The sequence below is a fragment of the Erinaceus europaeus genome, chromosome 9, assembly GCF_950295315.1.
Source record: "Erinaceus europaeus chromosome 9, mEriEur2.1, whole genome shotgun sequence".
NCBI classification, from domain to species: domain Eukaryota; kingdom Metazoa; phylum Chordata; class Mammalia; order Eulipotyphla; family Erinaceidae; genus Erinaceus; species Erinaceus europaeus.
This window is the reverse complement of record NC_080170.1, coordinates 79,683,197-79,711,104: the sequence shown is the minus strand read 5'-3', so window position 1 is coordinate 79,711,104 and position 27,908 is coordinate 79,683,197. Positions and strand designations below refer to the sequence as shown.

Genomic DNA, 27,908 nt, shown 5'->3' with positions numbered 1-27,908 from the left:
CTTATGGATGTTGAACCATTCCTGTTTCTCAGGGATGAATCCCACTTGATCTTGGTGGATTATTCTCTTAATATGTTGTTGTATTCGATTAGCCAAGATTTTGTTGAGGATCTTTGCATTGATATTCATCAGGGATATAGGTCTACAGCTTACCTTTTGGGTGGGGTCCTTTCCTGCTTTGGGGATCAGGGTGATATTAGCCTCATAGAATGCATTTGGGAGTGTTCCCTTTTATTTTCTGGAGGAGTTTGAGAAGGATGGGTATTCTTCTTTGAATGTTTTATAAAATTCATTAGTCATCAGAACCCGGGCTTTTGTTCTTCGGTAGGCTTTTTATCACTGTTTCAATTTCTTTACTAGTGATTGGCCTGTTAAGTTTATCTACTTCCTCTTGTGTCAAGGTTGGTAGTGGGTATGACTCTAAGAATGTGTCCATTTCTTCTAAGTTGTCAAATTTGGTTTTATACCGGTGTCCATAATATTCTTTTGAATCTCTACCTCATCTGTTTTAATATCTCCTCCTCCATTTTTGACTCCCCTGCAGGTGGAGGGCCAGGGAGCTCGAACCGGGATCCTTATGCCAGTCCTTGCACTTTGCCCCATGTGCACTTAACCCACTGCGCTACCACTGACTCCCAATAATCATTCTTTTTCCTCTTTTTTTCCTTTAAAGGCATGAGTGGCGTATAAATAATATATGAAGACTAAATTTTGTTATTATACAGAAAAAACTTATAACATGACTTTAGATGACATAATATTTTAAAATTTAATTTATTTATAAAAGAAAATGTATTAACAAAACCACAGGATAAGAGGGGTAAAATTCCACACATTTCCCACCACCAGAATTCTGCATCTCATCCCCTCCACTGGAAGCTTTCCTATACTTTATCTCTCTGGGAGTATGGACCCAGGATCATTATGGGGTACAAAAGGAGGAAGGTCTAGCTTCTGTAATTGCCTCCTCACTGGATATGGGTGTTGGCAATCCATACTCCCAGGATGTTTCTGTCTTTGCCTAGTGGGGCAGGGATCTGGAGAGATGGGGTTCCAGGGTACATTGGTGAGTTCGTCTGCCCCAGGGGAGTCAGACTGGTGTCATGGTAAAATCTGCAACTTGGTGTCTGAAAAAGCATTAAGATATAAACCAGAACAAGTTGTTTAATAATCTGGAACCTAAAGGCAAGAATATAGCAGATGAGATTTGGGGTTAATATTTTGGAAAAAGTTAGGTCTATTTTAGGTATATTCCAAGGGCGCATGGCTTTACTAATTTTTGTCTGAGCCTAACAGCTAACATGCTGGTGGGTCAAAGGTATTACCTAGGGAGATGGTGTCAGAATTGGTATATAAATAGATGACATAATCTTTTGACATAAATTTTCTTTATATCAGTGTCAAATGTTACCCCTGGGCTTGTAACTAAACTCACCTCTATTTTCCTTATGTGGTGCTGGTAATATGTTAGGGGAGGAGATATAATTTGCTTAGCAGAATCTCAATGCCAAATGATCATTCTTGGATCATTCCATTATACAAGAGGTACCTGTACAGTGCTAACGCATACACAATTGTATCCGAGCATGTTGAGACCAGAGATGATTTTAAATAACATATCATTACTGTTACATAGCTTTAGGATTTTTTCTATAGATAAGTTTTATCTTTCCCAAGTGAAGTATATTAAAATGGAATCCTTATTTTTATTTCTTCCTCCTTAGTCCTAGACAACATCATGACCAAGAAACTTGAACTCAATAATATGCCTCTCTCTGTGTTTCCATATTATACTTCTTTGGGCACTGCCTTGTATAGAAAGAAGCCTCATATCAAGCTTCCAGCACCATTCAAAGAAATATTGGCTCTTCCAGTATGGAAGTTCTTACAGAAAAGGAAACACCTAATTGAGGAGATAAATGAAGAAATGAGACAATATCACTGTGAGCTAACCTGGTCCAAATTCTATGGGGAAGTTACCATCAGACCAGTGACTTCCCTACTCCGTCAAGAGAGAAACAAAATCCAGACCTGGCAGAAAGACACTTCCACAGCATTCACTAAAATCATGTCCAGATACAAAGTCACCTCATTTGAATTGGATAAAACAGTGTGGAGTAGAATAAAAAATGATTTACATGACAGAGGGTTTTTTGTCGAGTTCAATGCAGTTCTGAAGGTTCTAAATGTGGTGGGGAAATCAGACGAGTTACAAAACTTTGTGCAAGAAGTCAGAAATTTAATAGGACCCACCAGTCAAAAAGTTGAGAGAGAGCAGCCACATGCGAATGAAGAAGTGCCCATTTCACCAGAAAATTGTTCTCTTGTGTGCCACAATGAAGCTATGAAGTTCCTAAATGTGGTGGGGGAATCAGAGGAGGTACAACACTCTGAGAAAAAAATCAAGGAATTAATAGAAATCACCAGTCAAAAACTTGAGAGAGAACAGCCAATTGTTAAGGAAAAAGTGACCATTTCATCAGGAAAGTATTCTCTTTTGTGCCACAGTGGTGTGCTGAAGCATCTCTGCACTGAATGTCCAGAGGTGGAGATGTTTTATGATGAAGACACTCAACACATGTGCTTAAAAGGACTCCTTGCTGATGTGTATAAAATAAAGTGTGACATCTTGGAGAAGGTCCTTGCTATGGCTCAGAAAAGCCTTCAGGTTTCTCCTGAGGTCTTTCAGTTTTTGCAGGAGGCAGACTGTGCAGAGTTATCTAAGTCTCTTTTCATAGCACAGAAAATTTTTGCAGTTTATGAGCTAAATGCTACAACTGTTCTCTTAACTAGCTGTTCTCCTGAAACCCTCATTGAAGCTGAAAAGAAAATGGTTAGTGCATTAATTTCTAAGCACATAGATGTTGAGGACAATAAAGTCCTCAGTGACAAGAAATGGAAAGCACTCAGCAGCAGTTTGTGGAAGAAATATAACTCTTCTTCAAAGACTGTCCTCATCAATGAGTTAACTTCAGGATCTACCAGCAAGGTCATCATAGTAGGCTGTGTTAGAGCAGTAAATGAAGTCCATGGATCACTTTCTGACTTTTTGGAAAAACACAAGAAAACAGAAAAGCTGATTGAACTAAATAATTCCTTTGTTTTTCATTATTTAAAAGATGAAATGAAACTATTATGGCAAGAGATTAACAAAACACACGTGCAAGTATTTTTTAATCCTGAGCACAAAGAAAACTGCATTTTACTAACTGGTCCAAAAACTGAGGTCCTAGAGGCAACAAATCTTGTCACACAAGCATGTGACTCTGTCTGTTTTAGAACCATTCAGATTGATAAACCAGGAGCCAGGCAGTTCTTCCAGAATAATGCACACTTTTATAGAACTGAGGTTAAAAACCTGTTTGGTTGTTTTGTTCAACTCCTAGAGAATGAAGCAAAAGCAGGTGGTGTCTCTGATGGCCAGAAGTGCTTCTCTAGGATAACCTTGCCCTCTGGAATCTCACTGATTGTACAGCAAGGCAACTTGACTCAGTTTCCCGTGGAAATAGTGGTTTTTTGGGCTAATGAGAATCTCAAACATGATGAAGGCCTTGCTGCTGCTCTTTTAAAAGCAGCAGGTCCTGAGCTCCAAGCAGACTGTGACCAGATAGTGAAGACAAAGGGCAAGATCCTCCCTGGCAGTGCTACCATTTCCAAAGCAGGCAAACTCCCATACCGCCATGTGATCCATGCAGTGGGGCCACAGTGGAAGCAACATGAGGCTCAGAAGTGTGAGGACCAGTTAATGAAAGCCGTGAAGGAAAGCCTCCATTTGGCAGAGGAGCACAAGTACCGTTCCATTGCCATTCCTGCCATTAGTTCTGGAAACTATGGCTTCCCCTTACCCCAGTGTGTGGTGGCCACTGTCATGGCTCTCAGGAAAAACCTCCAACAAAAGTCAGATACACACACATTGAAAGAGATCTATCTTGTGGATACAGCTGAGAAGACTCTTAGGGTCTTTGCTGCAGTTGTGCAAACACTATTTAAGGATGCCCTGCTTGACTCACCTTTCCTGCCCAGTTCACCAACAACAATCCAGCCCAACAAAGGAAGAGATGATGGAAACAAAGGAATTCTGTGGACACCGGAAGGCCTAAGGATTCTGCTGGTAAAAGGAGATGTGCAGAATGCTCAGGTGAGTGTCCCTACTACCGATTATAGCACAGCAACACATCACAAAGTAGTGAATTATTAAATGAAGATTAGAACTATGGAGTCAATACAGAGAATCATAGGCCCTCCAACTCTGCCTAGAAATACATGCTTAGACTAATGCATTACTAATAGACCACTAAAACATTTACTAATAGAGTGATTAGGTATTTATAGGAGCTAAAACTCATTCATGTCATTAGATTTCTAATAATAAAATCTAGCTCTAGACCTTATCTTTTCAAAGCTTCTATACTAATTGAGTATCTTAATTATCACCTATGTTGATTTTTTTTCCTCCAAGGTTGTTGCTGGGACTTGGTGCTGGCACTACAAATCCACTGCACCTGGTGGTCATTTTTCCCCTCCATTTTATTGAATACGACAGAAATTGAGAAGGGAGGGGAAGTTAGAGAGGGAGAGAGAGAAAGGTAGACATATGCAGACATGCTTTGCCACTTGTGAAGCATCCCTCTGCAGGTGGGAAGCTGTGGGCCCAAACCTGGATCCTTATGTGGGTCCTTGCATTTAGTATCATGTGCACTAAACTCCTTTACATTGGCATCCTTACATTCATTTCCAATCAACTATACTAATAATAGACACAAAATGTTAATACATAGGATGAGTATAGAGGAAAGGAACCTATCAGTGATGTTAAACCAGAGTGAGCAGAGGACCCAGGTTAGAGCTACATTAACACAGACACCAGTTAGAACATGTGGAAAATAAAATAGAAGTGTAGTTGAAGAATGTCTGGGGATAATGCAGGGGCAATTTTGGTAGGTCTGCTAGGAGAGGAGGAGAAGACAGAGAGGGGGAGAGAAAGATAGACACCAGCAGACCAGCTTCTACGCTTGTGAAGCGACTTCCCTGCAGGTGGGGAGTGGGAGGCTCGAACCAGGATCCTTAAGATGGTGCTTGCACTTCATGCCGCGTGCACTTAACCCGCTGTGCTACCGCCCAACTCCCACTTATTTGGTTTTTTATTTATTGATTTTTATCTATTTTTATGCCATCAGTGTTATTGATAGGGCTCAGTGCCTGCATGATAAATCTAATGCTCCTGTCAACCATATTTTCCTCCCCCCCTTTATATTATAGGTAGGTCAGAAATTGAGAAGGGAGAGAGAGAAAGAGAAACACCTGCAGAGACGCTTCTCTATTCATGAAGCTCCTCCCCTGAAGGTGGGGAATGGGAATTCAAAACCAGGTCCTTGTATATGGTAATGTGGGTGCTTAACCTGGTCTGTCAACACCTGCCATTTTAAATTATAGATTTTAAGAAATTCTTTGAGTATACAGGTCCTTCATAAAATATATTATTTCAAATCTATTCTCCTATCTGCGGGTCATCACTTTTTTCTTCAGTTGTTCCTTTGTTTAAGATATATTTTTAGGCAGCCAGGTGTGATGTGTTAGGTTGAGAAGGAAGGAAGGAAATAAGGAAAAGGAAGGAAGGAAGGAAGAAAGAAAGGAAGGAAGGAAGGAAGGAAAGAAAGAAGGAAGGAAGGGAAAAATGGCTGTCAGGTGAGGTAGATTCATTGTGTAGGCATGAATCACCAGTGATAACCCTGGTGGCAATCAAAATAAAAGTCATGGCATAAAAATACATTTTTAGTTAAAAATCCTAGAGAGATATTTCAAATTAGTTTTATCTTAAAGTAAACTTAAATATATTGGGTAATTACAAAATGGTAGTTGGTATTATTTACTATATCCAAGATACTATAATAAACACTTGATATGTATTTTCTCACTCAACTGGATAAAGTCTAGGATTATTATCTTTTTCCATATCACACATGAAGACTTAAGTGATTTTGGTAATTTGCTTAAATCCCATAATAGAATCAGATATTGAATTTGTCCAGGATTTTAAGCACTGGAGTGTTTTAAAAATGAAAATAATGGTGTGTTTCCCATTTAAAATGTAAACAAACATACCTTTTCTACCAAGATCCAGTAATCACAATGAGTTCTATTCGTCCTCTGAGAACATTAAAATGTGGAACGTTGCTTCCATTCCTTTACTTCATCTTATGTGGCTCTGATGCCACAGTATGTGCTGAGCACTGCCCCTTGGTGACCCATATTGTGAGATTGAAAATCTCTTGGTTCACAGCTTCTTTTTCTGATCTCTTACTGCCTTTATTTTCCTGATGAAGCTATTTGAAATGCTTCCTTGGTTAATGTCTGTTGGAAACTTTAACTGGTCTGGCACTCACATCTGCTTCACAGGTCAGAAACATTTCTAACCTGACTTGTAGAAACTCTGTATCCATATCTAAATTACCTGCTCATAGCTCTTAACCTACCATGCTTATGTTCTTGCTGTTATCCTCCAAAACGTGTCCTTGTTTCATTCTACCTGTCCATCTGTGTTCAGGTGTGTTACTGAAATAAGTATCTAATAACACTTTATGCTGAAGTGATATCTCAGTGTCTGAAAACTTAATCATCTACATGGTTTCCTCTTATACCAGACCAGTAGCTGCCATATAAGTACTTGCTTTATGCCTTTTGTTAATATTTGAAGCAAACTTTTGGTTTTGTCTTTAAGACGGATGTTGTTGTCAACTCTGTTCCCTGGGATCTTGCACTTAACAAAGGGCCCCTTTCTCAAGCCCTCTTGAACAAAGCTGGGCCAAAACTTCAGGAAGAATTGAACACAATTGGACGGGCAATGACTATTAATGCAGGAACCATTTTCCTCACCAGTGGTTACAATCTGCACTGCAGCTATGTGTTTCATGTGGTAGCTCCAGACTGGAATAAGAACAGCACATCTGCATACCAGGTGCGACCTGACATATTCTCCAGGAAAGTGGGTACACTTTTGGGCTCTCCTTTCCATCTAATCTAGATTGGTCCTGTCTCTTATCTATAATAACATTATTGCTAGTCACATCTTTATGACCATTTCTTTAAACTATAGCTAAGGACTATTTCATATTGTAGTTGATGTACCAAATCATTATTGCAGCTCTGAGAAGAGTTACTGAAGGTAGTATATGTGTGTGTGTGTGTGTGTGTGTGTGTGTGTGATTTGTGAGACTATAGGTTAGTAGGCATGTATATTAACATCATTCCCACCACTAAAGGTCTGTGTCATCCTTCCCACCCCCCTCCCCCACATAAACTCAGTGAAGCTGAACATCTACCCTCACCCTCTACCCAAAGATTTTTTTACTTTGGTGCAATACTCCAAAGTCAGTCATATTCTGAATTGAGTTTCCCTCAAAGACAGTATATATTTCAATGAGAAAATCAGATAAAGTCCTGAAAAGTAAAAGAGAATGGGTATAGTATTAGAATAGTAACTGCTTTCCTTTTTTTTTTTTTTTTTCTCCTTTCATTGCTTAGTGAGTTTAAAACTCCTGGAAGATCTTTGATATTTTTTTCTCCTTTTCCTCATCTACTTCTATATTTGTTATTCTCCATTTGATGGCCTTTAATTTTGGTTGAAATTAAAAAGGAATAAGCATATATTACAGAAATTCTAAATATTTGTGCTTATTATTTAAACTACGTCTAACATGTGTAAAGATATGTTTTGTGTGCTTTTCAGATCATGGAAGCCATAATCAGAGAATGTCTGGACATCACTGAGAGTTTATCTTTAAAGTCAGTTACATTTCCAGCAATTGGAACAGGAACTTTGCAATTTCCAAAATCTATTTTTGCTGGATTAATAATTTCACAGGTGTTCAAATTCAGTAGTGAGTGTCAAACAAATATACAAGAAGTTCAACTTGTGCTGCACCCAGATGATCATGGGACTATCCAGGTACACAGCTTCACTTAATTCTGGTTATGTTGTTAGCTGGGTCCTATGTGTTCAAATGTATTTTTTGACTAATGAGTTGATTATCTCATGTATTTATCATATAGAAAAAGTAAAGGTATAAAGTATAGACTAGTTACAGCATGGAAAATTTCAAGCAAATTTGTGGATATGGAATAATATCCAAACTTCTATTAAAAATTGAACAAGGGAATATAGACAAAATAGTATAATGAATGTTCATTGAGTATCCTTTGGATAAATGCCTAAGAGTGGCATTTCTGGATCATAAGGTAATTTCATTTTTTAAATTCCTTTATTGGGGGATTAATGGTTTACAGTCAATAGTAAAATACAATAATTTATACATGTGCAATATTTCTCAGCATTCCACATTTCTATTCAACCCCCACTAGGTCCTCATCTGCCATCATGTTCCAGGAACTGAGCCCTTTCCTCCCCCACCCAGAGGCTTTTACTTTAGTGCAATAATCCAAATCCAGTCCAAGTTCTGCTTTGTGTTTTCTCTTTGGTTCTTAATTTTCAACTTTTGTCTATGAGTGAGATCATTCCATATTCATCCTACAATTTCTAATTTATCTCACTTAACAGATTCATTCAAGGTCCATCCAAAATGAGGTCAAGAAGGTGAATTCACCATTTTAGAAGTTGAGTAGTAGTCTATTGTGTGTATATAGCACAACTTACTCAACCACTCATATGTTGTTTGACACCTGGGTTACTTCCAGGATTTGGCTATTACAAATTGTGCTACATACATAGGTATACAAAAATCTTTTTGGATAGGTATGTTTGGTTCTTTGGGATATATCTCCAGGAGAAGAATTGCAAGGTCATAGAATAGGTCCACTTCTAGCTTTTTTTTTTTAATTTATTTTTTATTTAAGAAAGGATAAATTAACAAAACCATAGGGTAGGAGGGGTACAACTCCACACAATTCCTACCACCCAATCTCCATATCTCATCCCCTCCCCAATAGCTTTCCCATTCTCTATTCCTCTGGGAGCATGGACCCAGGGTTGCAGAAGGGAGAAGGTTGTGGGTTGCAGAAGGGGGAAGGTTGTGGGTTGCAGAAGGTGGAAGTTCTGGCTTCTGTAATTGCTTCCCCGCTGAACATGGACGTTGACTGGTCAGTCCATACTCCCAGTCTGCCTCTTTCTTTCCCTAGTAGGGTAGGTCTCTGGGGAAGCAGAGCTCCAGGACACATTGGTGGGGGTCTTCAGTCCAGGGAAGCCTGGCCGGCATCCTGATGGCATCTGGAACCTGGTAGCTGAAAAGAGAGTTAACATACAAAGCCAAACAAATTGTTGAGCAATCATGGACCCAAAGGTTGGAATAGTGGAGAGGAAGTGTTGGGAGGGGGTACTCACTGCAAACTCTAGTGTATATCTGCTTTCAGGTATATATTTTGCACTAGTTTATGGATACGTGTGAAGATATGTTCTCTCTCACAGAAACTGGTGTATATCTAGGTTTTGGGTCTTTGTTAGAAAGTGAACCACCTGAGATGGAATTAGAGTATACTATGAAAGGAAAGGTCTCACCCCAGTAATGAAGCTGAAGGGTTGTCATTCCACACGTGAAGTCTCTGGACACAGTCTAAGCTGAAGCATGTTGAGGTGGCATTCGTTGCGTTGATTAGGTTGTAATCGGCTGATGCAATATGGTTTGATATGGATTGGGGGAGGCATGAGGGAAAGTGGGCCCTATCCTAAGGTTCCAGGACTGGGGGAAATATAGGCTCTATAGTGGAGATAGTTCCTGCTGTCTTAGGGTTCAAAAAGACAATGGATAGTTAATGTTATCATCACATTATTTGGTAATTGGGTTAACTTTGAAAAGTCCTTTTGTTAGGGTTTGCTGTATAGTACCCAGTATCTTGTATATAGCTGTGCTATTGGTTGCTTCTGATCTACTTGGTCTAGGCTTTTGAGCGAGTCCGCCTATCAAATACACAGCCTATATATTAAGAAGACTCATTCTATGTTTTAAAAACTTCAAGACATACAATTAATTTTCCCCCTCTCATATTAATTAACTAGTGATTTATATGACTACACTTTACTAGGAGTGTACATAAACACCATTCCCACAACCCAAAGACTATGTCCCATCCCACCCACCCCCCCAACCCCCACCAGCCCAGGAAGCCGCATGTCTACCCTTCACCACAGGGTTTTTACTTTGGTGCCCTACTTTCAATTTAGTCAAATCCTGCTTTTAGTTTCCCTTTCTGATCTTCTTGCTCAACTTATGTTGATGAGTGGGATCATCCCATACTCATCTTTATCTTTCTGACTTAGCTCACTTAAAATAATTCCTTCTAGCTCTGTCCAAGATGGGTCACAGAAGGTGAGTTCATTGTTCTTGATAGCTGTATAGTATTCCATTGTATACACAGCTTTCTCAGCCACTCATCTGTTGTTGGGCACCTGGATTGCTTCCAGGTTTTAGCTATTATGAATTGTGCTGCTATGAACATAGGAGTACACACCTCTTTTTTGTTGGATGTTATGGAGTCCTTGGAGTATAACCCCAGGAGAGAAATTACTGGATCATATGGAAGGTCCATGTCTAGCCTTGTGAGCGTTTTCCAGACTGCTTTCCACAGAGGCTAGGCCAATTTACATTCCCACCAGCAATGCAAAACGGTTCTGTCCCCACAGCCTCTCCAAAATTTGTTGCTGCTGTCATTTTTGATGTATGCCATTCTTACAGGAGTGAGGTGGTATCTCAATGTTGTCTTAATTTGCATTTCTCTGACAATCAGTGACCTGGAGCAGTTTTTCATATGTTTTTTAGCCTTTTGGATCTCCTCTGAGGTGAATGTTCTGTTCATATTCTCTGCCCATTTTTTGATGTGGTCATTTGCTTTTTTGGTGCTAAGTTTGCTGAGCTCTTTATATATTTTGGTGATTAGTTTCTTGTCTGATGTATGGCATGTGAATATCTTCTCCATTTCTGTGAGGGGTCTCTTTGTTTGTTTAATAGTTTCTTTGGCTGTGCAGAAGCTTTTCAATTTGATGTAGTGCCATTGGTTTGTTTCTGCTTTAGTCTTTCTTGCAATTGGGTTTATTTCATCAAAGATGTCCTTGAGGTGTATGTGGGAAAGTGTTTTACCAATGTTTTCCTCTAAGTATTTGATTGTTTCTGGTCTAACATCCAGGTCTTTGATCCATTTGGAGTTGATTTTAGTTTCTGGTGAGATAAAGTGGTTCAGTTTCATTCTTCTGCATGTTACAATCCAGTTTCCCCAGCACCATTTATTGAAGAGAGCCTCCTTCTTCCATTTAATGCTTTGAGCACCCTTATCAAAGATTAGATGTCCATAGGTGTGGGGATTTATTTCTGGGCTTTCAATTCTGTTCTACTGGTCTATGTGCCTATTTTTGTTCCACTATCACACTGTTTTGATGATGCTGGCTTTGTAATATAGTTTGAGATCTGGAAGTGTGATGCCTCCACTTATGTTTCTTTTCCTCAAGATTGTTTTGGCAATTCTAGGTGTTTTCAGGTTCCAGATAAATGATTGTAGTATTTGTTCTATTCTCTTAAAGAAGTTTGGTGGAACTTTGATGGGTACTGCATTAAATTTGTATATGGCTCTGGGGAGAATATTCATTTTGATGATATTTATTCTTCCAATCCATGAGCATGGGATGTCTGTCCATTTCTTGGTATCAGTTTCTATTTCCTTGAGTAGTGACTCATTCTTTCCAGCATACAAGTCTTTCACTTATTTGGTAAACTTTATTCCTAGGTATTTTATTGACTTTGCTGAAACAGTAAATGGGAGTGATTTCTGGATGTCTTCTTCTTCAGATTTAGTGTTTGCATAAAGAAATGCCACTGATTTTTGTACATTGATTTTGTAGCCTGACTTTGCTATATTGCCTAATAACTTGCCTAAAACCTTGCTATATTTCCTAATAACTTCCAGTAGTTTTCTGCTGGATTCTTTAGGTTTTTCTATGTATACTATAATATCATCTGCAAATAGTGAGAGCTTGACTTCTTCCCTTCCAATCTGTATTCCTTTGATTTCTTTCTCTTGCCTGATTGCTATGGCAAGAACTTCCAATACTATGTTGAATAGTAACGGTGACAGTGGACAGCCCTGTCTAGTCCCCGATCTGAGGGGGGATGCTTTCAGCTTCTGTCCATTGAGTATGATGTTGGCTGTAGGTTTGCTATATATAGACTCCACTATCTTGAGGAATTTCCCATCTATTCCCATTTTTTGTAGAGTTTTGAGCATGAATGGGTGTTGGATTTTGTCAAAGGCTTTCTCTGCATCTATTGAGATAATCATGTGGTTTTTGGCTTTGCTTTTATTGATATGGTGAATGACATTGATTGACTTATGGATGTTGAACCAGCCTTGCATTCCTGGGATGAATCCCACTTTATCATGATGAACAATCTTTTTGATGTGTTGCTGTATCCGGTTGGCCAAGATCTTGTTTAATATTTTGGCATCTATGTTCATCAGAGATATTGGTCTGTAGTTTTCCTTTTTTTAAAATATTTATTTTATTTATTTATTTATTCCCTTTTGTTGCCCTTGTTGTTTTATTGTTGTAGTTATTATTGTTGTTGTCGTTGTTGGATAGGACAGAGAGAAATGGAGAGAGGAAGGGAAGACAGAGAGGAGGAGAGAAAGATAGACACCTGAAGACCTCCCTCACCACCTGTGAAGCGACTCCCCTGCAAGTGGGGAGCCGGGGTTCGAACCGGGATCCTTATGCTGGTCCTTGTGCTTTGCGCCACCTGCGCTTAACCTGCTGTGTTACAGCCCGACTGCCATAGTTTTCCTTTTTATTTGTGTCCCTATCTGCTTTTGGTATCAGGCTGATGTTGGCTTCATAGAAGGTGGAAGGGAGTATTCCTGTTTCTTCAATCTTATGGAAAAGCTTAAGAAGTATGGGTACTAACTGTTTGCTGAAAGTTTTGTAGAAATCGTTTGTGAAGCCATCTGGTCCAGGACTTTTGTTGTTGGGGAGATTCTTCATAATGGTTTTAATTTCTTTGTCTGTGATTGGTGCATTTAGATTTTGTAGTTCTTCTTGGTTCAGTTTTGGAAGGGCAAGTTTCTAGGAATTGTTCCATTTCTTCCAGATTCTCTAGCTTGGTGGCGTATAGTTCTTTATAGAAGTTTCGCATGATTTTCTGGATTTCTGTGGTGTCAGTTGTGATATCTCCTCTATTGTTTATAATTATATTAATTTGAGTCTTCTCTCTTTTTTGTTTAATGATTCTGGCTAGGGGTTTGTCAATTCTGTTTAATCTTTCAAAGGACCAACATTTGGCTTCATTGATCTTTTGTATGGTTCTCTTATTTTTGATGTTGTTCATTTCTGCTCTAATTTTATTGATTTCTGTCCTTCTGGTTGCTTTAGGGTTCCTTTGTTCCTCTTCATCTAAGTTCTTGAGGTGTGCAGTAAGGTCCTTCATTTGAGCTTTTTCTTGTTGTTTAATATGTGATTGTATGGCTATAAATTTGACTCTCAGTACTGCTTTAGCTGTGTCCCAAATATTTTGATAGGTTGTGTCTTCATTTTCATTTGTTTCCAGGAACATTTGAATTTCCTCCTTGAGTGACTCTCTGACCCAGTGGTTCTTAAGTAGTATGTTGTTTAGTTTCCAAATTCTGTGACTTTTAATAATTTTCTGTTTGTTGTTAAATCTTAGTTTTACTCCACTGTGGTCTGAGATGATACTTGGGATGATTTAAGTGCACTTGAATTTATTGATGTTGTCTTTGTGGCCTAACATGTGGTCTATCCTTGAGTATGTGTTATGTGGATTTGAAAAGAAGGTGTATTCCAGTTTTTTGGGGTGAAGGACTCTGAAAATGCCCAAGAGGTCTAGTCTGTCAATCTCTTCATTCATTTCTCTTGTATCTTTGTTGATTCTCTGCTTTGTTGATCTGTCAAAGTGTGAGAGTGGTGTGTTAAAGTCTCCCACTATTACTGTATTACTATTGATGTATTTTTGAAGTTTTTTCGGTAGGTGCTTGATGTATTTAGATGATCCCTCATTGGGTGCATGTTCAGTCCTCTTGGCTGATTGATCCTCTAATCATTATGTAATGTCCTTGCCTATCTTTTATTACTTTATTTAATTGAAAATCTATTGTGTCTGAGATGAGAATGGCTGTTCCTGCCCTTTTTTGTGGTCCGTTAGCCTGTACGATAGTTTTCCATTCTTTCACTCTAAGTCTGTGTTTATCTTTTTGTATCAGATGGGATTCTTGCAAGCAGCATATGGTTGGATTATGTTTTCTGATCCATCCCCCCACTCTGTGCCTTTTGATGGGTGAGTTTAAGCCATTGACATTTATTGATATTATGTATTTAATATATTTTAGTGCTATTGTTCAACAAATTTTTGTTTGCTCTGATATATTTCAAGTATTATAGTGATGTTCTTGTTTATAGGAGGTCTTTTAGAACCTCTTTCAGGGCCGGTTTGGTGATGGTTGCCTCCTTTAACTATTGTTTGTCTAAGAAGGTTTTGATCTAGTTTGAATGAAAGTCTAGCAGGATATATTATCCTTGGTTGAAACCCTTTTTCATTCAGGGCTTGATAGATATCTTGCCATTCTCTTCTGGCTTTTAGAGTTTGAGTGGAGAAGTCTACTAATAGTCTTATGGGTTTCCCCCTTTATGTGACTTTTTGTTTCTCTCTTGCAGCCTTTAGGATCCTTTCTTTGTCCTTACTTCTTCTCATTGTGACTATGATGTGTCTTGGTGTCTTCAGGTCTGGGTTGATTCTGTTTGGAACTCTCTGGGCCTCTTGAATCTTAATGTCCTTTCTATTATTCAGGTCTGGGACACTTCTAGCTTTCTGAGAGTATCCAAACTGTTCTTCACAGGGTTTGGATCAATTTACATTCCCACTAACATTGCAGGAGCATTTCTTTGTCCCTACAACCTCTCCAACATTTGTTGCTGCTGTTTTCTGATGTATGGCATTCTTACAGCCAGCAGTCTATTAAATGGGAGAAAATATTTACATAAAAATGTTTTGTGTTTTAAATAAAATATGAAATGACAGGTGTTGGAGAGTTGTGGAGGAAAAGGAACTCTTCTTCACTGCTGGTGGGAATGCAAACTAGTATAGCCCCTTTGGAAGACTGATTTGCTAAAAAGATTTGTGTATGCCTGTGTTCATAGCAGCACAATTTGTAATAACCAAAACCTGGAAGTAACCCAGGTGTCAAACAATATATGAGTGGTTGAGTAAATTGTGCCATATATACACAGTGGACTACTAACTCAGCTATTAAAATGATGAATTCACTTTCTTGACCTCATTTTGAATGGAGCTTGAATGAATCCTGTTAAGTGAGTTATATTAGAAATAGTAGGATGAATATGGGCTGTTGGTATCTCATTGTTGTCTGCATTTAAATTTCTCTGATAATCAGTGACTTGGAATATTTTTTTAATGTTTGTTGGCCTTTTATATCTCTTCTGTAGTGAATATTCTGTTCATATTCTCTCCCCATTTTTGTATGGGGTCATTTTGTTGTTGTTGCTAATGAAATTCCATTTACAATTGTTTAAGGACTTTCCACACAGTCTTCCAGAGGGGCTATACTAGTTTGCATTCCCACCAGCAGTAAAAAAGAGTTCCTTTTCCTCCATAACTTTCCAACACCTGTCATTTCACATTTTATTTAAGTAAGCTATTTTCACAGGTGTGAGATGTTATCTCAGTGTAATTTTAATTTTCATTTCTCTAAAGATAAGTGAACTGGAGCAGTTATTCAAGTGTCTGTGGTCATGTGTATATCTTCCTTAGAGAACCATTCCATTATTTGGCCTATTTTTCTTTTGTATATCTGTACCAATTCTGTATATATGTTACCAGTCACTTGTCAGTTGTGTGATATGTAAATATTTTCTCCCATTTAATAGGTTGCTGACTATTCTTCTGTAGTTTGCTTTCAATGTGTAAAAGCTTTTAAGTTTCATGTAATTTGTTTACTCTTCTTTTCACTTCCCATTCTCATAGGGTTGGGTCCAAATGTATCTTTGATGTAAAAATCCTGCAAAGTTTCACCATTGTTTTCTTCTATGAATTTTAGAGTTCTTGATATAATATACATGTCTTTGACTCATTTTGACTTGACTTTGATGTATAGGTGTTAAGTGGTGGTCTAATTTTACTTTTATACATGTGGCTGTTCAACTTTCCCAGTAACATATGTTGAAAAGACCTTCATTATCCCATTTAATGTATTTGGCCCCTTTGTCATATATAAGGTGGTTCTAGATTTGTGGGTTAATTTCTGGGCTTTTGACTCTGCTTCAATGATCCAACTGTCCATTTTTATCCCAGTACTATGCTGTTTTGACTACTATTGCTTTGTAGTATAAACTGAAGTTGGAGAGCATGGTACCTTCATATTTTTCCTTTTTCTCAGAAGCACTTTGGCTATTCATGGCTCTTTGTGGTCCCCCACAAATTTTTTGACAATTGTTCAGTTTGCATGGAAAATGCCAGTGGAATATTATTGCACTGAAATTGTAGATTGCTTTTGGCTGAATGGCCACTTCAGTATCATTTATTCTTCCAATCTAGGATCAAAGCATACTATTCCATATCTGTATGTCCTTTTTTATTTTTTAACAATGTTCTATAGTTTTCATTGTAAAGGACCTCCTTCATGAGATTCACCAAAAAGTCTAAATTGTAAATGTGATTGAGTCTTATTTCTCTTTCATCTGACTCCTTATTTGTATAAAAAATGCCAAAAATTTATGTGAGTTGATTTTTTATCCTGTTACTTTACTGTTAGCATCACATCTACCTTACAATATAGATATTATATTATTATGTTGTTTGCTTTACATTGGTTTGGTCTAGCTCTCCCCCTGCCAGGAAAATTGGTTTAGTCCTGCTAGTTTTGCAGCCCGCTTGTCCCCGCCCCAAAGAACCCTGACAGAGTTTGAGACTTCTTGGTGCCGCCATGTGAGAAGGATGCAGGAGAGTTCTGTTTGGTGATTAGTTTGGGTTAGTTTCTTTTCCTTAAGATGGTTTTGGCAATTCTAGGTGTTTTCAGGTTCCAGATAAATGATTGTAGTGTTTGTTCTATTCTCTTAAAGAAGCTTGGTGGAACTTTGATGGGTATTGCATTAAATTTGTATATGGCTCTGGTGAGAATATTCATTTTGATGATATTTATTCTTCCAATCCATGAGCATGGGATATCTTTCCATTTCTTGGTATCAGTTTCTATTTCCTTGAGTAGTGACTCATTCTTTCCAGCATACAAGTCTTTCACTTATTTGGTAAACTTTATTCCTAGGTATTTGATTGATTTTGCTGAAACAGTAAATGGGAGTGATTTCTGGATGTCTTCTTCAGATTTAGTGTTTGCATAAAGAAATGCCACTGATTTTTGTACATTGATTTTGTAGCCTGATACCTTGCTATATTGCCTAATAACTTCCAGTAATTTTCTACTGGATTCTTTAGGTCTTTCTATGTATACTATAATATCATCTGCAAATAGTGAGAGCTTGACTTCTTCCCTTCCAATCTGTATTCCTTTGATTTCTTTCTCTTGCCTGATTGCTATGGCAAGAACTTCCAATACTATGTTGAATAGTAATGGTGACAGTGGACAGCCCTGTCTAGTCCCCGATCTGAGGGGGAATGCTTTCAGCTTCTGTCCATTGAGTATGATGTTGGCTGTAGGTTTGCTATATATAGACTCCACTATCTTGAGGAATTTCCCATCTATTCCCATTTTTTGTAGAGTTTTGAGCATGAACGGGTGTTGGATTTTGTCAAAGGCTTTCTCTGCATCTATTGAGATAATCATGTGGTTTTTGGCTTTGCTTTTATTGATGTGGTGAATGACATTGATTGACTTATGGATGTTGAACCAGCCTTGCATTCCTGGGATGAATCCCACTTGGTCATGATGAACAATCTTTTTGATGTGTTGCTATATCTGGTTGGCCAAGATCTTGTTTAATATTTTGGCATCTATGTTCATCAGAGATATTGGTCTGTAGTTTTCCTTTTTTGTTCTGTCCCTATCAGCTTTTGGTATCAGAGTGATGTTGGCTTCCTAAAAGGTGGAAGGGAGTATTCCTGTTTCTTCAATCTTATGGAAAAGCTTAAGAAGTATGGGTATTAACTATTTCCTGAAAGTTTTGTAGAATTCGTTTGTGAAGCCATCTGGTCCAGGACTTTTGTTGTTGGGGAGATTCTTAATAACGGTTTCAATTTCTTTGTCTGTGATTGGTGCATTTAGATTTTGTAGTTCTTCTTGGTTCAGTTTTGGAAGTGCATAGGTTTCTAGGAATTGTTCCATTTCTTCCAGATTCTCTAGCTTGGTGGCATATAGTTCTTTATAGAAGTTTCGCAGGATTCTCTGGATTTCTGTGGTGTCAGTTGTGATGTCTCCTCTATCGTTTACAATTCTATTAATTTGAGTCTTCTCTCTTTTTTGTTTGGTGAGTCTGGCTAGGGGTTTGTCAATTTTGTTTAATGTTTCAAACAACCAACATTTGGCTTCATTGATCTTTTGTATGGTTCTTTTATTTTCGATGTTGTTTATTTCTGCTCGAACTTTAGTGATTTCTGTCCTTCTGATTGTTTTAGGGTTCCTTTGTTTCTCTTCCTCTAAGTCCTTGAGGTGTGCAGTAAGGTTGTTCATTTGAGCTTTTTCTTGTTGTTTAATATGTGATTGTATGGCTATAAGTTTCCCTCTCAGTACTGCTTTAGCTGTGTCCCAAATATTTTGATAGGTTGTGTCTTCATTTTCATTTGTTTCCAGGAACATTTGAATTTCCTGCTTGAGTGAGTCTCTGACCCAGTGGTTCTTAAGGAGCATGTTGTTTAGTTTCCAAATTCTGTGTCTTTTAATAATTTTCTGTTTGTTGTTAAATGTTAGTTTTACTCCACTGTGGTCTGAGAAGATACTTGGGATTATATCAATGCTCTTGAATTTATTGATGCTGTCTTTGTGGCCTAACATGTGGTCTATCCTTGAGTATGTGTTATGTGGATTTGAAAAGAAGGTGTATTCCAGTTTTTTGGGGTAGAGGAGTCTGAAAATGTCCAAGAGGTCTAGTGTGTCGATCTCTTCATTTAATTCTCTTGTATCTTTATTGGTTCTCTGCTTTGTTGATCTGTCTAAGTGTGAGAGTGGTGTATTGAAGTCTCCCACTATTATTGTATTACTATTGATGTATTTTTGAAATTCTTTCAGTAGGTGCTTAATGTATTTAGATGGTCCCTCGTTGGGTGCATAGATGTTAATAATTGTTACGTCTTCTTGGCTGATTGATCCTCTAATCATTATGTAATGTCCTTGCCTATCTTTTATTACTTTATTTAATTTAAAATCTATCATGTCTGAGATGAGAATGGCTGTTCCTGCCCTTTTTTGTGGTCCGTTAGCCTGTATGATAGTTTTCCATCCTTTCACTTTAAGTCTGTGTTTATCTTGTTGTGACAGCTGGGATTCTTGCAAGCAGCATATGGTTGGATTATGTTTTCTGATCAATCCCCCCACCCTGTGCCTTTTGATGGGTGAGTTTAAGCCATTGACAGTTACCGATATTATGGATTTAATGTATTGTAGTGCCATTGTTCTAAAAAAGAATTTGTTTGCTCTGATATATTTTAAGTATTATAGTGATGTTCTTGTTTATAAGAGGTCTTTTAGTACCTCTTTCAGGGCCGGCTTGGTGATGGTTGCCTCCTTTATCTGTTGTTTATCTAAGAAGGTTTTGATCCCTCCATCTAGTTTGAATGAAAGTCTAGCAGGATATATTATCCTTGGTTGAAACCCTTTTTAATTCAGCGCTCGATAGATATCTTGCCACTCCCTTCTGGCTTTTAGAGTTTGAGTGGAGAAGTCTGCAGATAATCTTATGGGTTTTCCCTTGTATGTGACTTTTTGTTTCTCTCTTGCAGCCTTTAGGATCCTTTCTTTATCCTTACTTTTTCTTATTGTGACTATGATGTGTCTTGGTGTCTTCAGGTCTGGGTTGATTCTGTTTGGTACTCTCTGGGCCTCTTGAACCTTGATATCCTTTCTGTTATTCAGGCCTGGGAAGTTTTATTCTATTATTTCCTCTAGAATGTTTGCTTCCCCTTCCTCTCTTTCTTCCTCTGGCAGACCAATTATACGAATGTTACTTCTTTTGAGATCATCCCATATGTCTCTGTTGTTGTTTTCAGTGTCTCTCAATCTCTTTTTAAGCTCTTTCACCTCTTCCTTTGTTTTTTCTAACTCATCCTCTGTCTGACTAATTCTGTTTTCTGCTTCTGTTAGTCTGCTTTCCCTTGCCTCAGCTTCTTTCTTCATTACAGCTATTTCAGCTTTCATTTCTCTATTTGCCTCAAGATAATCAGTATTTTCCTTGGGGGGTCTCAACTGTTGTTTCCCTAATACTGCCATTCCTTTCCTCCAATGTTGTGTTCATTTCTGTGATTAATAAGTTTATTATTGCTTGCATACTTTTCTTATCTATGGTTACTTCTGGCTGATTTGTAGTTTCTTCTGGGCTCTTGTCTTCATTCATTGGCGTAGCAGTTTTATTTGTTTTTGATCTACCCATTTTTTTATTTATGTGTTTCTTCTTTTTTTTATGCTCTGTTGTTCCTCATTTGTTGTGTCTTGAGTACAAGTAACACTGTACTAAATACCTTTATGACAATTGCACTCACCAACCTCAGGAATTACAGTAGCAACTGAAATAAGTATTGAAGTAGTTTAATCATTACCAGTTAGCCAAACAATTTCTCCAGTCCGTGAAAAAATAGTAACCAAATCCCAGTGAAGAAAGAGAAAAGAAAGAGAGGATAGCAAGAATAGACGGTTATGCAAATCTACTATCCACCGTATATTCTAGGGGTAACATGAGGGGAAAGGGAACTAGAGCAGAGATACACACATAGAGATTCCGCTCTGAGTCAGATTTCTTCCCCAAAGTAATTCACAAATTCAGAAAGGCAAAGAAGAAGGAAGAAGTGTATGACAAGATTAAAAAAAAAAAGAGAGAGAGAGAGAGACAAGAGAGAGAAAAGGGAGAAGATAAGAAAAAGAGTTGTAATTAAAGAGCATTGCTAGGAACTTCCCAAATATGTATCAGTGAATTCAAAAAAGCACCCTGTTTGGTGGTGTGGGGTATCCTGCTAGGAGCTGGTCCCCAGGGACTGTTTATGGTGGGGAGTGGGGGGGAGGAGGTATGCTTGAAAATTAAATGGAAGAAAAAAGAATTTTTCCCCTACTCTAATTCTTAACCCAAATTAAGTTATAGTCATCTCCTTGTCACCGCTATGACACCTTATTGGCTGGCCTGCTAAAGGCAGAAAATCCTATTGTTTCCAGGGGATGTGTTCGGAACTCAGCAGCTAGCAGCTTCTCAGTCCGCCATCTTCCGGGAAACCCCCCCCCCAGACTTTTTTAAAGGATTTCTCGAAAATGAAAACTAGCTCCAAGTCCTTTGATCCAATGAGAGCTGTACTTAAGAGGTCTTTGGATCCGCCCTCAGGGTCGCAGTGGTCCCTGGAGACTCCCAAGAAAAAGCCCCCAAGCTACAGTGTTCCCTCCGGACTCCTCTGCCGGCCGCCCAGCAGCGCTCTGTAACCGGCAGAGGAGCCGCCTTCCTGGCGCACCCGCCTTGCCCGTCACCGCCTGGGAAGTCTGGAGCAGGCCGCCCGCTAGTCTGTGCCACCTTTACTCTAATTCTTAACCAACCCAAATTAAATTATAGTCACCTCTCTGGTGACTATAATTATTGACTGGCCTTCTAAAGGCAGAAAATCCTACCTTTTCCAGATGTGATCAGAGCACACGCTGATAGCAGCTTCTCAGTCCGCCATCTTCCCAGTACCATTTCTAGTTTGGGTTAGTTTATGAATCGTTGTTCATGAATAAAGAAATACAGCTTCCCGGTCCAGCCGCGTGTCATCTCTGTTACCCGCCTATGAAGCCAGCTCGGTTAAAACAACATTATTACATTCTTTTTTAAGTTGACCATGGCTCACCAACATTGGACTATATCATTCAGTCTATTTTGCTCTCTTTTCCTGTGTCTGTTTATCCCTGTTGTGTTTCTGCTTCTCTTCTAAAACTGATCATCTAATTAAAATTTGGAATAACTTTGCTTCTTCTTTTTCATGTGGAACTCATCTCAGTAATTATTGTAAGCCAGGGTCAATACTGGAAAATTCTTTCAGTTTCTGAATGTTTGAAAAATAATATTTACTTCTCCCTTATACTTGAAAGATAATTTGACAGGATACAGTATTCATGACAGGTAATTATTATCCTCTAACACTTTGGATATGACATGCCATTCTACTCTCTCTTTGCTTCTAAGATTTATGATGAGAAACTGATGGTTCTGCTTCTGTATGTGACTATCTTCCTTTCCCTAGAAGCCTGCAATATTTTTCTTTGTCCTTTGTTTTGTACAGTTTTACTATGATGTGTCTTGTGTGCAATTTTGGATTCAGAAATTTAGATGTGCATTCAGCTTCCTGTATTTTCAGTGTGGAAATTTTTCTGCTATAAATTCTTTGAATATGTTCTCTCCTCTCATTTTTCTTAGGGATCCATATAGCTCTCACATTTGTATTTATGGTGGAGTATGGTATTTCATGAAAAAGTGATTCATTTTCCCCAATCTTTTCCTTTACAACAGCTTTAAATTCACAGAGCACAGTGGTTATATTTTCTAGCATTGATATTCTCTCCTCTACCTGATTTACTTTACTTTTTGGGCCTTTTTCCTCAACTGGAACATCAGATCAAGTATCCATCATATCCTGCAGCTCTATTTGGAGCTTTTTTCTCTCTTTTACAATTATTTGTAAAATGGTCTCTGAGTTCTTGAATTTGTGTCTGTATGTTGTTTAGTTTTTTGAATTGATTTTATAATGACTTTTCTGAACTCTGTTTTTTTTTCTATATACGAGTCTGTCTGGTCATTTGGAGCTTCTTTCATTGCTGTTCATGCATTTCTCAGTTTCTGCACTTAGTGGGGCTATTGTTCTTGTGCTAGCATGAGGCATTGTGGCTAAGGTGTTGGATTTTCCTGTTTATATATCTTGGTGGTGGTGGTGATGGTGGGAATTATGTCCTGTGTCACCAGGCTAGTTTAGTGTCTATGATGTCAATATAGAGTCTCCCTTCTGGAGTTCAGCCTCTGGGGTGTAACAGCATATGTGAATTCCTTTCTCCTGAGTGTTCAAAGAAAAAACAGGATTTATTTATCATGCTTGCTGTCAGTGTCTGTGTAGCCCATGCAGGATTAATTATCAGTCATATTTTTTGCCTTAAATCCTGGTGATCCTTATAAGTAGTCAATATGCCTGAGTTTTGAGTTTACCATCCCCCCAATTCCCTCCCTTCCTTCCTCTGATCATGTGTTCCATTTTGTAAGTACCAAAATGGTGCCAGCTACCACTGAGCAGGACTTCTTAAGATTTAAGAACCTTGAGGTTCCCAGAAGATGGCGGACTGAGAAACTGCTAGTGGCTTGAGCTCTGATCACATCTTCTGGAAACGGTAGGATTTTCTGCCTTTAGTAGGCCAGTCAATAAGGGGTCCTAGCGGTGACACCAAGGAGGTGACTATAAATTAATTTGGGTTAAAAATTAGAGTAGAAAAAAAGGGGGAAATTTTTTTTCCATTTAATTATAAATCACAATTCCTCCCCCTTCCCCCCTCTTAACCAGTCCCTGGGGACCAGCTCCTAGCAGGCTCCCCTGCTGAGCTTCTTTCTTTACCAGGATTCCTGTCCCACCAGGGAGTATCATTCATTCTAAGTCTATACCCTTCTGAAACCTCTGGCCTTTTTTCTTTCTAAGTAGCCAACCCCCCCACCCCACCCCACATAGCTAATTAAATAACTAAAAATAAATAAATAAATAAAAACTCTTTCCTTTCACCGCTCTTTTATGACTGTTTTTTTTCTTATCTTTTTCTTTTTTCTCTCTTTCTTTTTTTTCCTTTTCTTATTCTTGTCATCCTTTCTTCCTTAATCCTACAGCTTCCAAAGCTACAGGCCCCAGTCCCCACACCACCAAACAGTGTGCTTTTTTGAATTCACTGATACATATTTGGGAATTATTTTGGGGAAGAATTCTGACTCAGTGTGGACTCTCACTGCAAGTATCTCTGCTCAAATTCCCTTCCTCCTTTAGCCACCCCTAGAATATACAGTCAATAGTAGATTTGCATAACTGTCTATTTCAGCTATCCTTGTCTAGTCCTGAGGTGTTTCTTTTTTTTTCTCATTCTTAACAATCAGCTGCCTCTGATCACAAGGTTTAAGGTAATCTGGGAAAGGGTTTTTTTTTTTTTACCCTGCTCTATTTTATTATTAATATTATATAAAGACATATATCTTCTCACCCTTTACGTTGATCAGAATTAACTCTTAGGGTATATTTCATTGTTAGGGTAGTGGGCATCATTGCTAGGGTAGTGGGCATCTTATCTACTGGCTCTCCCCTCCCTCTGCCTCCTAGATAATAAAAAAAATTAAATTAAATTAAATTAAAAATAAAGTAATAAAAAAACCCTTTCCTTTCACTGCTCTTTAATTACAGCTCTTTTTCTTATCTTTTCCCTTTTCTCCCACTTGTCTCTTTTTTCTTTTTCTTTTTTTTTTAATTTTTTATTTAAGAGAGGAGTAGTGAACAAAAACATAAGGTAGGAGGGGTACAACTCCACACAATTCCCAACACCCAATCCCCATAACCCACCCCCTCCCATGGTAGCTTTCCCATTCTCTAGCCCTCTGGGAGCATGGACCCAGGGTCGTTGAGGGTTGCAGAAGGTAGAAGGTCTGGCTTCTGTAATTGCTTCCCCGCTGAACATGGGCATTGACTGGTCAGTCCATACCCCCAGTCTGCCTCTCTCTTTCCCTAGTAAGGTGTGTCTCTGGGGAAGCAGAGCTCCAGGACACATTGGTGGGGTCTTCAATCCAGGGAAGCCTAGCCAGCATCCTGGTGGCATCTGGAACCTGGTGATTGAAAAGAGAGTTAACATATGAAGCCAAACAATTTGTTGAGCAATCATGGATCCCAAGCTTGGAATAGTGGAGAGGAAGTGTTAGGGAGGTACTCACTGCAAACTCTAGTGTACTACTGCTTTCAGGTATATATTTTGCAGTAGTTTATGGATACGTGTGCACATAAGCTGTCTCTCACAAAAACTGGTTTATATATCTAGATTATGGTACTTTGTTAGAAAGTGAACTACCTGAGATGAAATTAGAGTGTACTATAAAAGGAAAGGTCTCACCCGAGTAATGAAGTTGAAGGGTTGTCATTCCACACGTGAAGTCTCTGGATACAGTCTGAGGTGAAGCATGTTGAGGTGGCAATCATTGCTTTGGTTAGGTTGTGATCGGCGGATGCAATATTATTTGGTTTGGATTGGGAGATGCATACGGGAAAGTGGGCCCTATCCAAGGGTTCCAGGACTGGGGGAAGTAGGGGCTCTATAGTGAAGATGTGAGGTTCCTGCTGTCTTAGGGTTCAAAAATACAATCGATAGTTAATATTATCATCACATTATTTGTTAATTGGGTTAACTTTGAAAAGTCCCTTTGTTATGGTTTGCTGTACAGTTGCTGGTATCTTGTATATAGCTGTGCTATTGGATGCTTCTAATCTACTTGGTCTAGGCTTTTGAGAGAGTCCGCATATCAAATACATAGCCTATATATTAAAAAGATTCAGTTTGTCTTTTGAGAAACTTTGAGACATACAATTGATTTCCCCCTCTCATATTAATTAACTACAGATTTATATGTCTACATTTTGCTAGGAGTGTACATAAACACCATTCCCACCACCAAATGACTGTGACCCATCCCTCCCGCCCACTCCCACCCCCCACTGGCCCAGGAAGCTACATGTCTACCCCTCACCACTGGGTTTTTACTTTGGTGCCCTACTTACAATTTGATCAGGTCCTGCTTTTAGTTTCCCTTTCAGATCTTCTTAGTCAGCTTCTGTTGATGAGTGGGATCATCCCATACTCATCTTTATCTTTCTGACTTAGTTCACTTAACATAATTCCTTCTAGCTCTGTCCAAGATGGGTCAGAGAAGGTGGGTTCATTGTTCTTGATAGCTGCATAGTATTCCATTGTGTATATATACCACAGTTTTCTCAGCCACTCATCTGTTGTTGGGCACCTGGGTTGCTTCCAGGTTTTAGCTATTATGAATTGTGCTGCTATGAACATAGGAGTACACACCTCTTTTTGTTTGGGTGCTATGGAGTCCTTGGGGTATAACCCCAGGAGAGGAATTACCGGATCATATGGAAGGTCCATGTCTAGCATTCTGAGAGTTTTCCAGACTGCTCTCCACAGAGGCTGTACCAATTTACATTCCCACCAGCAATGTAAAAGGGTTCCTCTGTCTCCACATCCTCTCCAGCATTTGTTGGTGCTGTCCTTTTTGATGTATGCCATTCTTACAGGAGTGAGGTGGTATCTTAGTGTTGTCTTAATTTTCATTTCTCTGACAATCAGTGACCTAGAGCAGTTTTTCATATGTTTGTTAGCCTTTTGGATCTCCTCTGTGGTGAATGTTTTGTTCATTTCCTCTGCCCATTTTTGGATGGGGTCATTTGCTTTTTTGCAGCTAAGTTTGCTGTTTTTTTTTTATCTTGTCATACACTTCTTCCTTCTTCTTTGCCTTTCTGAATTTGTGAATTATTTTGGGGAAGAAATCTGACTCAGAGTGGACTCTCTATGTGTGTATCTCTGCTCTAGTTCCCTTTCCCCTCTTGCTACCCCTAGAATATACAGTGGATAGTAGATTTGCATAACTGTCTATTCTTGCTATCCTTTCTTTCTTCTCTCTTTCTTCTTCACTGGGATTTGGTTACTATTTTTTCACAGACTGGAGAAATTGTTTGGCTAACTGGTAGTGATTAAACTGCTTCAATATTTGCTTCAGTTGCTACTGTAATTCCTGAGGTTGGTGAGTGCAATTCTCATAAAGGTATTTAGTACAGTGTTGCTTGTACTAAAGACACAACAGCTGAGGAACAAGAGAGCAAAAAAAAAAAAAACACATAAATAAAAAAAATGGGTAGATCATAAACAAATAAAACTGCTACTCCAATGAATGAAGACAAGAGCCCAGAAGAAACTACAAATCAGCCAGAAGTAACCACAGATAAGAAAAGTATGCAAGCAATAATAAACTTAAAATCACAGAAATGAAAACAACATTGGAGGAAAGGAATGGCAGTATTAGGGAAACAACAGTTGAGACCCCCAAGGAAAATACTGATTACCTTGAGGCAATTAGAGAACTGAAAGCTGAAATAGCTGAACTGAGGAAAGAAGCTGAGGGAAGGGAAAGCAGACTAACAGAAGCAGAAAACAGAATTAGTCAGACAGAGGATGAGTTAGAGAAAACAAAGAAAGAGGTGAAAGAGCTTAAAAAGATATTGAGAGACACTGAAAACAACAACAGAGACATATAGGATGATCTCAAAAGAAGTAACATTAGCATAATTGGCCTGCTAGCGGAAGAAAGACAGGAAGGGGAAGCAAACATTCTAGAGGAAATAATAGAAGAAAACTTCCCAGGCCTGAATAACAGAAAGGACATCAAGATTCAAGAGGCCCAGAGAGTACCAAACAGAATCAACCCAGACCTGAAGACACCAAGACACATCATAGTCACAATAAGAAAAAGTAAGGATAAAGAAAGGATCCTAAAGGCAGCAAGAGAGAAACAAAAAGTCACATACAAGGGAAAACCCATAAGATTATCTGCAGACTTCTCCACTCAAACTCTAAAAGCCATAAGAGAATGGCAAGATATCTATCGAGCCCTGAATGAAAAAGGGTTTCAACCAAGGATAATATATCCTGCTATACTTTCATTCAAACTAGATGGAGGGATCAAAACCTTCTTAGACAAA

General features: G+C 38.6%; 1 protein-coding gene across 1 annotated transcript in view; it reads left to right on the top strand.

Moving 5' to 3' along the window:
* The window catches only part of LOC103122510 (protein mono-ADP-ribosyltransferase PARP14-like), a 79,235-nt gene that overhangs the window by 12,071 nt on the left and 39,256 nt on the right, over nucleotides 1-27,908 (top strand). The window contains exons 3-6 of the mRNA XM_007533125.2: nucleotides 1,725-2,179; nucleotides 2,351-4,138; nucleotides 6,719-6,955; nucleotides 7,727-7,945. Coding sequence (XP_007533187.2) covers nucleotides 1,725-2,179; nucleotides 2,351-4,138; nucleotides 6,719-6,955; nucleotides 7,727-7,945 — 2,699 coding nt within the window. The remainder of the gene's footprint in view (nucleotides 1-1,724; nucleotides 2,180-2,350; nucleotides 4,139-6,718; nucleotides 6,956-7,726; nucleotides 7,946-27,908) is intronic.